The sequence below is a fragment of the Gnatocerus cornutus genome, chromosome 4, assembly GCF_029298725.1.
Source record: "Gnatocerus cornutus isolate USDA-ARS CGAHR chromosome 4, icGnaCorn1.1, whole genome shotgun sequence".
In the NCBI taxonomy this organism is placed as follows: Eukaryota; Metazoa; Arthropoda; class Insecta; order Coleoptera; family Tenebrionidae; genus Gnatocerus; species Gnatocerus cornutus.
Genome location: NC_142236.1, coordinates 5,314,311 through 5,329,137, shown reverse-complemented (window position 1 = coordinate 5,329,137; position 14,827 = coordinate 5,314,311). Strand labels below are relative to the sequence as shown.

Below are 14,827 nucleotides of genomic sequence, written 5' to 3'. Positions count from 1 at the left end.
GATGTTTTGATAACCCCAGATAAATTCAAGTATCTACTCTGATTTTAGCATCACGTAGCCCCCATTTTTAGACCTAAACAATATAGTACGCGTAACATCCGTTTCACGTGACTACTCCTGGGCGGAGTTAACCTCCGATTAGATAACTTCATCTCGTAAGTACTTTGTTTGTAGAACTACAATCGCCATGGCAGGTAAGTTTACAAATTTTGTGGAAGTTCTCTAGTCATTTTTTAGAAAAAATCGGTTTCCGTCCGCCCCTCAAGTCCGAAAAAAGAAGTCACGTGATTCAACATGTCTACCCTGACGTTAGTTCGGTGAATCCCCGTCGGCCGCGTCCCTATCCTGTCTGTGTGCCTCCAGAGTCCTCTCCTCATATACCGTTTCGTCCCATACATCCACCAAATAATGAAGTAAAACGGGGTAAGTAAGTAGTAATTTCATTACTGAACCCTGAATCACGTTCGCTAATCAAAGTGACCGCGTTATTATCGAAAACAAATAATGTAGTACTCGAAACGTAATTATCTTTAATTGATCGAATCTGAAATAATTGCGACTTGATGGGGCCCGATTCTGACCATTGAATATTCAATTCGGCTCTAATATCCCCTCTCATCAGTAAAGCGTTGTTTTTCCACTCTTACAATAAACAATTTTCAGCCTACTTCTGGGTGGACACTTTCTCCTACGGCGGCGTCCCCTCGACCGCCATCAGTGGCGGCGAAGACGTCGATGGCCACCAAATCTACGTCGGCAGAGCTTATTTCCAAAACGACTGGATCCCGGCCAAGATCCTCCCAGGCAAAAACGTGGCTTATGTGGCGTACAGAGGCAAAGAATACGCCGTTGATAAGTTTCAGGTATCTAAACTTCATTTTTCCTACAGCGAATTTTTTACAGGCCACAAATTAAAATGCAACTCTGTGATTGGTCACTGGATTATTTGATTCAAGGCCGGTTTACACAATAAATAAAATTAAGTTAATCTCGCAACTAATTTGACGATTGGTGATTGGTGACTTTAACATGCTAAGTATTTAATCGAAAGTTTTAACGTAGCTTCTGCAAACCGGCCTTATAACTTTCTATTTTATATCAGCAGTTATCAGTAACTTTGACGATTGTATTTATAAAAATTTTTCCATTGTAAATCGGTAAATCAGCTACAGGAAAATCCACGTAAAATGCAGCTCATTGCTATCAGTCCACTCTCCTGCGTAAATTTTCGAAAATTTGTGGGTGTAAATCAGGCTTTCAACTCTTTAGGGAGAAAATTAGGGGAAAATTGAAGGTGGCCATTTTTGAGGTTAACAAGTTGTCAAAGTTAAGTGTATTAATCAATAATTATTTAAAAATTTGTTGCAAAAGAATGATTTTAATAAAAATTTAACAAGTTTTGGCAATGTTGTGAAAGATGATTAGCTTCTACGCATGCCACAGTTGCGTCAAGGTCAATCGCTTTTGCTGCCAATTGTTACCGATAAAAATCACTAAGGGCTGCTGCCAACTTAACTTTTTAATGAGTGGACTGATAGTAATGAGCTCTGGTATGAATGCAGTTTGCGCCCAAACTAAAATATCCCTCGACTTCGTTAGGTTTTGTGCGAGCAACGTTTTGATTGGGTGCAATGCAGCGACGGATACATTCCACCGGGGGCCGTCGAAGGGGGGCGCACGGCTGCTGGTGAGGTTCTGTACATCGGCAGAGTGAAACACAAAGGGTCGCATACCGTGGGAAAGGTCAGAATTGTGCTTACAAATTGTTTGTTATTTGAAAAAATACTCTTTTAGGTACAAGAAAGTTACAAAAAGTGTTTTATACCTTTTGATGGTCAAGAGCTCGGGTTTTCGGAATATGAAGTTTTGATTTTGAGACCGTGAAGCAAAATTGGACGGACACTGGCGTACTCGTAATAATATAATTTTTCAGTAGTATTAGATTGTATCACAATAAACACTCGTTTTCTGAAGGTCAATGACGAAATGATATTTTTAAGAAGATCAAAGTACTTAAGTAAAGATTAGAATCTGGTTAACATTTTTTGCAGTTTTTTGTGTTCATTTAATTGATTACCTGATAACAGAATTTGTACTAGAATATGTTTTAAAACCGCAAAGTCATATCGGTTCTTACGTGTTTTAATATGTGACAAGCCGATAAGCAAATTGACACTTTTGTACAGCCAAATAATTTTTTTTCATATTGTACAGTTGTGAACTAAAGTCTGTTTTAGACGTCCATTTATTTGTTAGATAGTTAAAACTGACTGAGTCATGTATTGAAATAAAATTAATTATCTTATATTACTACTTTAAGCTTGTCAGTTTTTGTTAGATTGAGTTGTCATAAGATTATAGATTGTGATCAATTAAAAATCATCAATCGAACACATGCTATGGCACGTGATAATATTGGTTGGTGATCAATGATTGTAATCAATCATCAAATATTCAACAACGAAATGAAAATGAGTACAAAGTAATTTATTTAGACCTTATTTTTTCTGTCGAGAATTGTTGGAGGCGCCAAAATGCAGCTCTGTGATTGGTTGTTCAGCAGAGGGAGTTGCACAATGCTCTAAATTTTTAATTTTCTGCAATTTCTGCGGAATGTCAAACAACTTTGTTTGATGTTTCATAGTAAGGTCACTAGATGAAAACGTCACTTTTATAGAAGAGAAGTTTTCATCTAGTGACTTTAGTTTCATAGTTGCTTGAGGAGCCATCTATTAATCAAAATTGTCATGCATCCATTACAGGTATCTAACTTATTTCTTTTAAATTATGATTTCTAAAATTGCTCCTTTGCAAATCAGTAAAGTAAAATCAGGAAAGATGACAGTTTACTGTTAGCCTGTGAACGTTATGTCTTGATATCTGCCATTATCTACCCTATCAATTTTTTGGCTTCTAAACACACACGTTCGCAATGTGCCAGCCGACAGATTAACAACTCGCTATGATCATGACATTCTATCTACGACCTGCGACTGTTATCGTGGCCTACTATGACGCGAAAAGGTTTTAGCGCTTCGAATTAGTCACCTGATTCTGAAAGTGTTGAAAATGATTTTCTTCATGTGATTTTATTTACATTTCGTCAAAACAAAAAGATAAGATAAAAATAAATTTATAGTTTAACATTTTACAGTGCAAAACCAGACGTACAAAGCAATGGAAGGTAAGTTTGCTTAAATTATATCATTAAACACACCGACTGTGTTTGTAGACCACTACGGTTTTAAACCAGAATTTTCACCCTCTGCTCCAATTCAACCCCCTCCAGCGTTCAGTTACCCCAATTACCCCCCAAATTCTGGTAATTTATATCCCCCATTAAACGACACGTCACTTCCAACTCCTTCTTTTCACGACGAACATGATCCAACTAGTGTAAACAGAAGTCAAGGTAACTATGAGATCTTTGTTTTCGCTTTCAATTGTTTACCGTGACTACTTAATCTATGTCATGTACACTGCACAAAAATCTTCTGTACTCATCCTCTTTTATTTCCCTTCTCCAAGCAGCCTATCGTTGGGTTGACTCCTCCTCCACTTACGGCATGGTCCCGCCTACCGCAGTCCAAGGAGGCGTGGATTCCGATGGCCACGCCCAATACGTCGGTCGGGCCTACCACGAAGGCGATCTCATCCCTGCTAAAGTGATCCCTGGGAAAAACTCCGCCTATGTGGCCCACAACGGTGAAGAACACGTCGTTGACGAATTTCAAGTAAGTTGGTCACTTGTATCTCCACTTATTTGTTTAGATTCTGTGTAAACCAAACTTCGAATGGGTGCCAAGTCACGCTGGACACATCCCTGCAGGGGCGGTTCAAGGGGGGCACACTAGCAACGGCGAGCCTCTATACGTCGGTAGGGCGTTCCATGAAGGTTCCCAAACCATAGGAAAAGTAAGAAAGTGACGAAACGTTTCAATTTGTTCATTGGTTGATCCCAGGTCCACCCTAGTCACGGGGTGTGTTATTTACCATATGGGGGTGAAGAAATAGCGACTCCTGAGTACGAAATTCTGGTTCTCCGTCTCTGATTATTTAAACGAATCTCAATAAATCACGAATTACGCAGAAATATTCAGTTCTTGAACACTCATCTCCGCCTCCCTGAACGTGCTACTGGTCATATCAGCGTCTTCGTCCTCCTCTTCTTCCCCTTCCATCTCATATAGCCGCACCTTCCGCCGATTTTCGGCCAATACAATCCCGACTTTCCTACTGCCAGACACTGCGAACTCCGCCCCCGTCATACCCTCAATTGTTTTAGACAACCGTGAGACCAAGTTCAGTCCATTGATAGCAACGATTTCTCCGCCCGCGAACACAGGAACATTCGGGTCTCTCACCTCTGTAAACATTTCTAGTGCGCGATTTAGGGGTATTTGTGACAAAATCGTTATTTTGGCAACGCTGTTCTCTTGGAGCAGCACTGATAGCACTGTTGGTGAGTACAGTTTCACGTCTAGAACGTGGTATTGAAGATCAGAGTCTTGGAAAAACATGCGTGCGCACTTCACGAAACAATTGCCGTCGACTATGTACAACTGGAGTAAGAAGACAGTTTCTGGTGGTTGCAGGAAAGCAAAAACTAGAGCTTCTTTGTGAAGGTTGATTTGGGTGACTTTGAGGGTGTCACCACTTTGGAAACAATCGAACGTGTGGCGGAGGTGGAACTGCCGACTGATTGCTTCTTTCGGACTCATGAAAATCTCCTCCACACTTTTGCTCAAGTGTTTATACTGTTGAATAAGAGACATATCGTGGAAGTGCTTCAAAATACTCGGATGTTGTTGGATGCACTGGTTCTCAGCCAAAAAAGTGTTCCAGTCGTTCCCAGACATGCTCGAATGAATAGTCAATGGACCCTCATTCAAATATTGACCTAACCGTTCCATTTTGAAGCCGTTCTCTTGGGAATCTTTGCCTATATGGTCAAAATTTTGCAGAAATTCCGTAATGTAGGCTAGATCTTGTTGGGTCATCTTCGGGATTTCGTTTGGGACCTGTTCTTCCAAAACGTGGATTATCGCAGTGTACAACCATCGGAAGAAGGCTTTGTAGTTGATGATGGAATTATTGATGACTTGCTGCATTTCGCCGCCTTTTATCAAGAAGGCGCCGTTTGACAAGATGGCGGTGGTAATGGTGGCCTCTTGGAGGCCTAGAATCTAGGAAAAATGCGTCAAAATAGTGGAGTTACATAGGGTACTCATTGTACTCATTGCTCCAAAGGCGGATTTGGCTTCTGGGCGCATTAGAAAAACAAACAGGGTCTAAATATGTTGTCATGTGGAAAAAGACCTGTCAATCATTTTCGACCTATTCATTGAACAGTACCCAGAAGAAGACCAGACAAGTTTGCACAGAAAGACGCGACGTCAAGTGCAGGATTACTGTGATTATGAAAATCCATGGAGTTCCAAAAATGCAACTTCGCGCAGAGTTTAATTCTAGCCGTCAAAACCTCTAATGTGAAGATTTTTTTCTCAGTTTTGTTTGAATTTTCTAGGGTTTCTTAGATTCTGTTTAGATTGTCTGGATTTATTTTAACTTTTGATTCTCTCTTTGAGTTTGAAATTTTCTTTTTGGATTTTTTATATTAGATTGTCTATAAATTTGAAGTATCTGAATTTTTTGGAATTTCTAGACTCTCTTTGTGTTTATTCCAGATCCTCTTTATGTTTCTCTTTAGATTATTTTTACATTTTCTTTGGATTGTCTATAATTTCTGTTTTGATTTTTTTAAATTTTCTATCCTATGCGTTAATTTCTAAATTATTTTTCTGTAAATTCTTTTGATATTTTCTTCAGATTCTCAGTCGACTATTAAAATTCCCTTTAGATTCTGTCCTGTTTCTTTAAATTCTTCAAATTCTTCGTGGGTACTATCTAAATTCTCCTAAATTCTTCATAGATTTTCCAGATTTAATTTGGATTCTCTTTGCTGTTTTTAAATCTTTGAAATGTCATAAATTAGTGATTCTTACATTAGTAAATTAAATTAATGTCTTCAATTTTTAATCTTAAATTTGTGTTTTCAATTTTTTTTTATTGATTTTTTCAATTTTAATTATTTTTGATATTTTGTTCTGATAAATTCATGAAATTTTCAACTTTTTCGAATACGTATTTTTTCAGATCCTTTAAATATTTTAGATTCTTTAAATTACTTTATATCTTCGTAGATTTTTAAACTTCTTTATATTTTCCTGATACTTGAAATCTATTTAAATTTTCTAGATTTTTTCTAAATTGTGCAAAATTATTTCTTTGGATTTTTTAAATTTTTATAAACTTCTCTTTGAATTTTACTCAAATTCCATCTCGATCTTCATTGGATATTGAAGATTGTCTATAACTTCTTTTTAGATTGTCTTTAAAATCTTTAGTTATTTTTAGATAAACTTTATATTCTCTTAATTCTTGTTATATTCGGTTTTAATTATGTCTAAAAACACCAGATTTTTCTCGATTCATTTTCTTTGTTCATAAATTCTCTTTGAATTGTTCTTAGAATCCCCATTTTCAATCTTTTTTTTATTTTAATAAAGTTGTGTTTACAGTCTCTAGTGTGTCCTGTGCACTTTGTAATTTCCTTTTTTCAATTTAACCTAAAATTCCCTCAATTCTCTTTAAATTCTCTAGACAATCTCGCGGTTTTGTTTAAATTTCTAGATTCACCTTGGACTGACTTTTGATTTTCTCTAGACTGCATAGATTCTCTTTCAATTAATTATTTTGGATTGTTTTAGAGTGTCTCAATTTTCGATTCTTTTTAGACTTTATTCAAGTGTCTTTGGGATTTCTTTTTCCTTAGGTTATGTTTAGAGTTTCTAGACATTTCTTTAGACTTTTCCTTAGCTGTTCAGATTTTCTCTAGATTATCAAGTTTCCTTAGAATCTCTAAATTTCCACAAATTCTTGTGTTTTTAATCCTCTCTAGATTTATTGAAGATTATCTGTAGATTTGCCCCAAATTCTCTAAATTATCATAGGATGTTCTAGATTTAGTAAATTGCCTATTAATTCTCTTTTGATTTTTCTTACATTCTCTAAATTTTCAAAGTCTTTCATGGTCGGGCTGATTTTTTAGGTTGTCTTTGGGTTTTCTAGATTTTCTTTTTCCAAAATTTGTATCTAGATGGTCTATAAATTCTTAGATTCTCTTCAATCTCTGTATCCTCATTAAATTTTCCTTAGAATCTAAAGTCTCTAGGTTTTCTGAGGTATTTTTTTTTGTTTTCTCTATACATATGTAGATACTTTTTAGAGCCCAAAGATTTTCTTTAGATCATTCTTTAAATTCTCTTTATATATTTCTTAAATAATATCCTGTTTGGCTACTGGCCCTTTTACAACATAAATTTTCCTTATATTGTCGAAATTTTCGTTGATTTTTTTCTCTGCAATTTCTTTAGATTCTGTGGCCCGGGCGCCCTCCTTAACATCCACCTCTGCTTGCCCTCTTTTTTTTTCTTACCTTGTATCGATGCTCCAGTCGCGCCATCCCCCTCAATTCCGCTAGATGGTAGGTGATATTTTGTCCAAACTTCATCACATATTTCAGCATCAACTTCTGGATATTACTGTAGCTCATTTCAATTGTTTGTCCGAATTTTTCGAGTCCTTTCTTAGTCAAATCGTGTATCAAAAACGCCTTCATTTCATCGGAACAAATACCAAACATCAGCAGTTCCAAAAAATCGGCTGTTACTCCTCCTTCTGGAACTTTGCTAGCGTAGTTGGACAGTTTGTTGTCCATTTCAAGAAGGATGCTTTCCCAGGACTCTGTTATCGTGCTAATGGTACTAGATATGTACTTTAGTAACGAAGTTAGCTTTATATGTTTGAGAGCCACTGCAAAGAGTTCGTTTGTATGACTTGAAAAAATTTCGGAATTGAAAGACAGAAGTTTGATTTTGTTGGTTGAGTCTTTAACTGTGACAAACATCTGACTTAAGCCTTCAGTTAAGTGGATACTTTGAACAGAGCAACGAGTATTCAAATAAGTGTTTAAGTCGACCACAGCACTGGGGAAACACCCAAAGATTTGGATGTGGATGAAACCATCATCTGTGCCAATCAACAACAAATTTAAATCACTCTGTTCTTGTAAGAGATTCGTTTTCTTATTCTCATCTCCATTTGAAGTCTCAAATTGTTGTGAAACCGGCTCTGGCAAGAAATTTGACGACAGATCCTACGAATTTAACTTCAGTCATGCAACAATACTACCAACTCACTTACAATAAATCTCATAAACTGGTTCTGCTTACTGTCCTCATTTGGCACGCTCTTATCCTTCACAATTTTATCTTGAATCCAACTAAGACACGAAATATCGCTTTTGGTGTCAATAGTGAACACCACGTTCTTATTTTCAACTTCCACTAGAATAATTTGCCCCGAACTGTATGCTATGGCGATGATTTTACCATCGGGGCGCCACACGACAGCTTTGACGCTGAGACCGTCCTTTGGGGGGTTGAGATTCCACGCTTTGGTCCATGTGAGGCGGTGGAGAGCAACCTCACCTACAAACGAAGGATAAAAAAAGTCTTAAATTCAGAGTTCTAACCTTTAATGTTCGCCAAGGCTACAAGGTCCATCCGGTCACTCCACACCATGTGGACAATTTCACTGGCCACATTTCGCTCTTCTAGTTGTTTTATTGCCTGAATTGTTGCCATTGAACCGGCGTTGAAAATTTTGAAATTGTGAGGTTAGGTTTGACAACTGCAGGAGTACCAACCTAGAATGTGTAGTGTTGATTGAAACGCATCACGTTTCTGACGTAATTTAACGTACGCCGCAATTATAAGTTCGTCCTCAAAGCAAAATATTTAATAAAAAATTGTGTATTGCGGTGAAAATCGCTTGAACGGATTCTGTCTTAGGGGATTTGTGCGCGGTTATGTTGGTACTTACCATCGGTGACACCTGTCAATCAGTCACTGTTCTTCGGCTGTGTTGATTTCGCGGTGCACTTTTTAAAACAAAACACTAATCATGGATAACTTAGAAGCAAATATTATGGATAAATCCATGAGATCAGTTTTCGGTAAGTTCTCTTTAATATTCTGGAATTCTTCTAAATATAGCGTTTTAGTGGGCAACATCCCCTACGAGGCCACCGAGGAGAAGCTCAAAGATATCTTCGGCGAAGTTGGTCAAGTTCTTTCTTTCAAGTAAGCTCAGATAACACAACTGGGATTTCCTAACCTAACTTTTTAGATTGGTTTTTGACCGAGAAACCGGCAAACCTAAAGGTTATGGCTTTTGTGAATACCGTGACCAAGAGACTGCTCTCAGCGCAATGCGGAATCTTAACGGTTACGAAATCGGGGGGCGCAATCTCCGTGTTGACAACGCGTGTACTGAGAAGTCGCGTATGGAAATGCAGAACCTTTTGAATCAGCCCCCTGTTGAAAATCCTTATGGAGAGCCAATTCAAGCGGAGAAAGCTCCGGAGGCTATAAGTAAAGCGGTGGCGTCGTTGCCCCCTGAGCAAATGTTTGAGCTGATGAAGCAGATGAAGTTGTGTATTCAGAATAACCCCACTGAGGCTAGGCAGATGCTGTTGCAGAATCCACAGTTGGCGTATGCACTGTTGCAGGCACAGGTTGTAATGAGGATCGTAGATCCGCTTACTGCAAGTGTAAGGAGTCTGTTTTTTAGTTGAATTAGAATGACTAATGGGAGATTTTTAGACACTGTTGCATCCTCAGAATCCAGTTCCATCAAGTCTGACGCCTAAAGAGAAGTCTTCAAGTGGGCCTGTGCCCATTAATAACAATTTCGCGAGTAATCCGGCGCCAGTGCAGCCTCCTAGGGATTTCCAGCCTGTGCCGGCCCCCAGTTTGCATGGAAATAGTCAGAGTTCTGGATTCTCAGGTGAGAGCGAATGTCTAGTATGTTTATTATACTGATACATATTAATACTTTCTCGGATAGAGTTTTTATTGAGGGGTTGGCGACACTTAATACCATTAAAATAGTAATTTATGTATCAAGTGCTTAAAACAGACCTGTTACATTTGTCAAATTATTACCAAATTGTAGGAGCATTAGCTATAAGTTTGTAAACTTATTTTTGTTTTGTTCATGGAGATACCTATCGTTTTTCTCGAGGTTTTTCTTTGGTTTTTGTTCAAATTATTTTTGTTTTTATGAAATTTTCGGGCTTTTTTAGATTTCAATTACATCCTCATTGGATTTGCCCCAAACTCTGTTTCAATTGTTTCACCTGTTAAGATTCAAAAAACTCAGTTTATGTTTATTCGTACGCAAGATGGAACTTATAATACATACAGGGTGATTTTTTAAAAACGGCAGGCGTTGTAATTTTTTTATTTATAAACCGATTTCAAAAATTTAAAAAACAAATTAAATAGTTTTTAATTTATTATAAACTGATGATTTTAGAATTTTTCAAAATGTCTTAGTATCTTTTGGGTGATATTCAACTTTCTTATTTTAAATTGGCACCCATTTTTTTTTTCATAATTTGAAAGATATTAATTTTTGTAATTCAAAAATGTGCAATATGTTCTATTTTTACAAAAAATATTTTTAAAAAAATTATCAAAAATGAAAACATTTAGGCAAAATTTTGAAACAAGAACTATAAAAAAAATCGAACTAATCAAGATTTGCATAGTTTTTTTTATTTGTCGATTATCTTAGCAGTTTTAACGCCAAAAGAATGAAAATTAGAAGTAAAACTACTTTTTACAAACTTGTTTTTACCCAATTGCAAAACTTTTAAAGAAAAACAAAAAATTTTCAGAATTTCTAATTAATTACGTAGTTTTAATAACCTTAATGCCTAGAACAATAATATTTGCAAATATTTCTATTCTCGATGCGCTTGCAAACTTCACTAAAGCACAGAATTTTAGCTGTAAAAAAAGGGATTTTAGAAAATTTTATTTGTCAAGTTATAATCTGAAATATAATTAGACTTTTTTAGTAATTTTAAGGTCACGAGAATGCAATTTCGCAGTTTTACTACCTTTGACACCTTTGTTGCCTGTACCAAAGTACAAAATTGTAAAGCAAAAAGAAAGAATTTAAAAAATATTTACTTTAAGGATGAAGCCAAAATTCATGCTTAGGGCTGATAATCATTATGCTAGAACAATGAAATTTAAAACTGTTTTTACTTTCAAACTTCACCATTATGTACGATGTACAATGTTTAGACCAAGAAAGAGATTTTAGAAAAGTATTTTTAAAGCTATGAATCAAAATTTCCATAGTTTTCTGTATAATTCGACCAAATTATTAATTTTAAAACCACGAGCATGATATTTCGTTCTTTTGCTAATTATTCTGACACGTTTATTGACAATTTTCAATTTTTTTTTGCTTAGCTCTGTTAACATTAATTATTAATTATCAAAAATGAAAAAATTTAGGCAATAAAAGTTAATAAAATCTAGGTGCGTCCTGTCAAATAACACAATACCATTATTGGAATGTCAAAAAGCAGCAAATAACAGAAAGGATTGGCAATCTTTTTTGAAATTATTGATAACAAAAGACGGTAATAATTACAAATGAGAAAAAAACATGTACCTAATTTAATTAAAATACTGTTGAAACGCCATCCCGTTTTTTTCATTGCACAATTGACACCATGCACTTAGATTTTTTTAACTTTTATTGCCTATTTTTTTCAATTTTGCTATTTTTTTTAAAAATATTTTTTTGTAAAAGTGAACATATTACACATTTCTGAATCAAGAAAATTAATGTCTACCAAATTGTGAAAAAAAAATATAGGTGCCAATTTAAAATAAGAAAGTTGAATATCGCCCAAAAGATACTAAGACATTTAGAAAAATTCTAAATTCATCAGTTTATAGTAAATTAAAAACCACTTAATTTGTTTTTTTAATTTTTGAAATCGGTTCGTAAATAAAAATTCTACAACGCCTGCCGTTTTTAAAAAATCACCCTGTATAAACTTGATGAATGCGAGACCCTGTTTGGAATCTCTTAAATAAAAATGACTTAACACGAATGCTTATAAATATAGGACCCTTTTGGACCTCTTAGTTTGACTTCTTTGAGATGAGTTTTCTTACTCATTACCATCCCCTACTACACCCCTCGGTACTTAAAGTGGGGGTAAAAAGAAGTGGTTACTTGAAAACTATTCTAATTGAATTTTTAAGATTTTTTTTCGATTTTTCTTAGCTAGCTTGTGTTTAGTTAGTTTATAGTTCTTTTTAGATTAACTTCTAGATTCTCTCAATTTTTTTTAAGGTTTCAATTTTTTAGATACTCTAAATTTTTGAATTTTCCTCCTAGATTCATTTTGGATTTTACACAAATTCTCTCGATTCTCATTGAATACCTAATCTAGATAAATAGATGTTGTCTAGATTGCTCTTTTCATTCTTTCGAAATTTACTGGATTTTTAAAATATGTTTTCAACCAAGACAGTAGTGAGTCCGCATGGTTCTTTTTAAATTCGGTCCAATTCTTCCTCGAAGCTCTATAGTTATTTTTTAATTAACTTTGGAGTCTGTTTAATTCTAATGAGATATTTCTCAGATTTTGAATAAATTTTCTTAATAGATTTTGCTCAGATTTTAACTTTATTTTCTCTAGATCATCTCGTTTAACTCATTTTAGATCTTGTTAGAAGATTTTTCTTCGATTCTCTAAATCCTATTTAGATTCTTTAGACAATTTCTAGATTCAATTTACATTTTCTATTTTTTTTATTGAATACTCTAAATTCTTGGATTTTCTTGATCTTTTATGGATTTTTATAGATTAGATCATTGAATAATTAAGATTTTGTCTAAATTATTCCTTTCTTTAGATTTACTAGAAAATATTTTTGATATTTCTAGATTTTCTAGATTAACTTTAGATTCTCTCTTATGTTTCTCAAATTGTCATTCGAATCTTGTTCGAATCTTATTGGATTTTCAAAATGTTTAAAATGTATCATTGCCTTTAGAGTCCTTATGGTTCTCTTCAAATTCGATTCTGTTTTAATTTTCTAGATTTTTGTAGGATTTTTCAGATTTTATCTTCATTTTCTTTAGTTTGGACGTACCTTCTTTTAGTTATTTTTTAGATCATCCTGATTCCCTTTAGTTCTTCCTTAGATTCTTTCTATTCTTAAATTGTGTTTAGACTTAAATTTCTTATTAAATTAATTTTAGACTCTTTCTAATATTAATGAGATTTTGTCCAGATTCTGTTTAAATTTTTTATATTGCGCTAAATTTAGATTTTCTCTTTGAATTAATCCTAGATCCTTCCTCTTGATTCCTTTTTGTTTTTTTCCTTAGATTATGTAAATTCTATTTGGATTCTTCTTCGTTTCTCTAGATTTTGTTTAAATTTTCTACATTGTTAGTTTATTGTGCATTCTTAAATTTAGATTTAGATATTCTTTAGAATCTGTATTATAGACTCCCTGCAGATTTTCTCTATTTTTAAAGATACATACTCAAAATGCTCATTGAATTTTCTACAAATTCTTTTAAGCAATCAAGATTATAATTTTTAATCTAGTGGCGAACTGGAAATTTTGAACAAATATTCAATTAATTTTTTCTTGAAAACGAACACTTACATAGAGTATTTTTTGTCAATTGATTCTACTTGTCTTCACCAATTAGACAACTTTGTTTGGTAGTGTATTTCAAAAACACCCTGTATATATGTTTATCTGGTTCTCAAATTCCTTCTTTCTCGTTTTTCTGTATTTTATATTGATTTTCTCTAGATTGCACATATTTTTTTTTACATCTTTTTGATTCTCTTTGGATTTTTGCTTAGATTCTTTCGATTCTCTTTAGATCTGACTTAAAATCTTTTTATATTTCTTTAAGATGAATTCAAGTTATGTTATTATAATATTTTTGATAAATTGCCCAGCACTGATTTATAATTACTGTTATTGCTGCATATTTTTGAATTACGTTTCATGTATTAATTTTCCCCTTTTGTGTGCTTGCCAGTAGCCCAAGACGTCGATTTACGCTCTCTGGATCCTAGAGCCGGCGCCGACCCTAGATTGAGTCGCCTGGGTGACCAAGACATGCGCACTCTTCCAGGACAACTCCCCAACCCATTACCTCCACCACTCGTCGAAAAGTAAGTACCACTCCACCTCCCCATCACTTATAATAACAAACTTAACACAGCTTTCCTAAAGTGGATCAAAAAATCGAAAGGTAAAGTAGTACCAACTGTCGAAAAATCTCCCCTCACTTAACTAAACTCTATTGATTGTGTTTAATCCAGCTTCAGCAGAGATCCAAGAGGTGGCCCCCCGAATTTCCCTTCAGACCCGAGACAACGAAGCAACGAGCGAGTTGACCCGCGACAAAAGAACATGCGTAAGTTAAAAAAAAATGAAGTCAACGTGTAAAGTGTGTTTAGCTCCTCAGCAAAATGCGAACCCGCCACAGCCGGTTAGGCCTCCTCTACAGATACCGGGCGGACCCCAGGGGGCTTTACCAGGGCCGCGCCCAAGTGTTAGTGCTACGGCGAATATAGGACCTGCGGGGGCGTCTGATCAAGAAAAGGTATTTTTCTTTACTGGTTTTATTTGTTTTGACTGTTTGGTTGTAGGCTGCGCTGATAATGCAGGTGTTGCAATTGTCTGATGAACAGATTGCAATGTTGCCACCCGAGCAAAGAAATAGTATACTGGTCTTGAAAGAACAGATTGCGAAGAGTACCCATCGATAATTTAAGGTATTCAATAGAAAAATTATCATTTATTTTAATTCATTAAACTTTATGACTTAAACGATATCGTTTAATTGAAAG

The 14,827-nt window shown here is 35.1% G+C and overlaps 4 protein-coding genes across 11 annotated transcripts; 3 read left to right on the top strand and 1 right to left on the bottom strand.

Annotated features, from left to right (window-relative positions):
- The first annotated feature begins 86 nt into the window (after positions 1-86).
- Positions 87-2,319, top strand: LOC148176211 (pfs47 receptor-like). Of its 2 annotated transcripts, XM_088034028.1 has the most exons (5): positions 87-194; positions 238-423; positions 664-863; positions 1,600-1,743; positions 1,795-2,319. In XM_088034028.1, exons 1-5 carry the CDS (start codon positions 188-190, stop codon positions 1,882-1,884), a joined length of 627 nt encoding a protein of 208 aa, XP_087890154.1. In that variant the 5' UTR covers positions 87-187; the 3' UTR covers positions 1,885-2,319. The 2 variants fall into 2 exon arrangements, with proteins under 2 accessions (XP_087890154.1, XP_087890155.1); XM_088034029.1 differs by lacking the exon at positions 238-423.
- A 77-nt stretch (positions 2,320-2,396) lies between these two features.
- Positions 2,397-4,052, top strand: LOC148176210 (pfs47 receptor-like). Of its 4 annotated transcripts, none has more exons than XM_088034031.1 (5): positions 2,397-3,184; positions 3,233-3,412; positions 3,532-3,734; positions 3,772-3,915; positions 3,963-4,052. In XM_088034031.1, the coding sequence occupies exons 1-5, from the start codon at positions 3,178-3,180 to the stop codon at positions 4,050-4,052; spliced, it is 624 nt and encodes a 207-aa protein (XP_087890157.1). In that variant the 5' UTR covers positions 2,397-3,177. The 4 variants fall into 4 exon arrangements, with proteins under 4 accessions (XP_087890157.1, XP_087890156.1, XP_087890159.1 ...); XM_088034030.1 differs by having other exon boundaries at positions 3,529-3,734; XM_088034033.1 differs by lacking the exon at positions 3,233-3,412.
- Positions 4,053-4,082: 30 nt separating this feature from the next.
- On the bottom strand, positions 4,083-8,810 carry APC4 (anaphase-promoting complex subunit 4). Its single transcript, XM_088034021.1, has 4 exons — positions 8,597-8,810; positions 8,266-8,552; positions 7,499-8,218; positions 4,083-5,186 (listed from the first exon to the last, which is right to left on the bottom strand). The coding sequence occupies exons 1-4, from the start codon at positions 8,706-8,708 to the stop codon at positions 4,083-4,085; spliced, it is 2,223 nt and encodes a 740-aa protein (XP_087890147.1). The 5' UTR covers positions 8,709-8,810.
- Positions 8,811-8,944: 134 nt separating this feature from the next.
- CstF64 (cleavage stimulation factor subunit 2 CstF64) lies at positions 8,945-14,807 on the top strand. 4 transcript variants are annotated; one of them, XM_088034024.1, is made up of 9 exons: positions 8,945-9,079; positions 9,128-9,206; positions 9,253-9,676; positions 9,729-9,912; positions 14,014-14,146; positions 14,197-14,226; positions 14,297-14,391; positions 14,435-14,580; positions 14,627-14,807. In XM_088034024.1, exons 1-9 carry the CDS (start codon positions 9,028-9,030, stop codon positions 14,744-14,746), a joined length of 1,263 nt encoding a protein of 420 aa, XP_087890150.1. In that variant the 5' UTR covers positions 8,945-9,027; the 3' UTR covers positions 14,747-14,807. The 4 variants fall into 4 exon arrangements, with proteins under 4 accessions (XP_087890150.1, XP_087890149.1, XP_087890152.1 ...); XM_088034023.1 differs by having other exon boundaries at positions 14,011-14,146; XM_088034026.1 differs by lacking the exon at positions 14,197-14,226.
- The last annotated feature ends 20 nt before the right edge of the window (positions 14,808-14,827 follow it).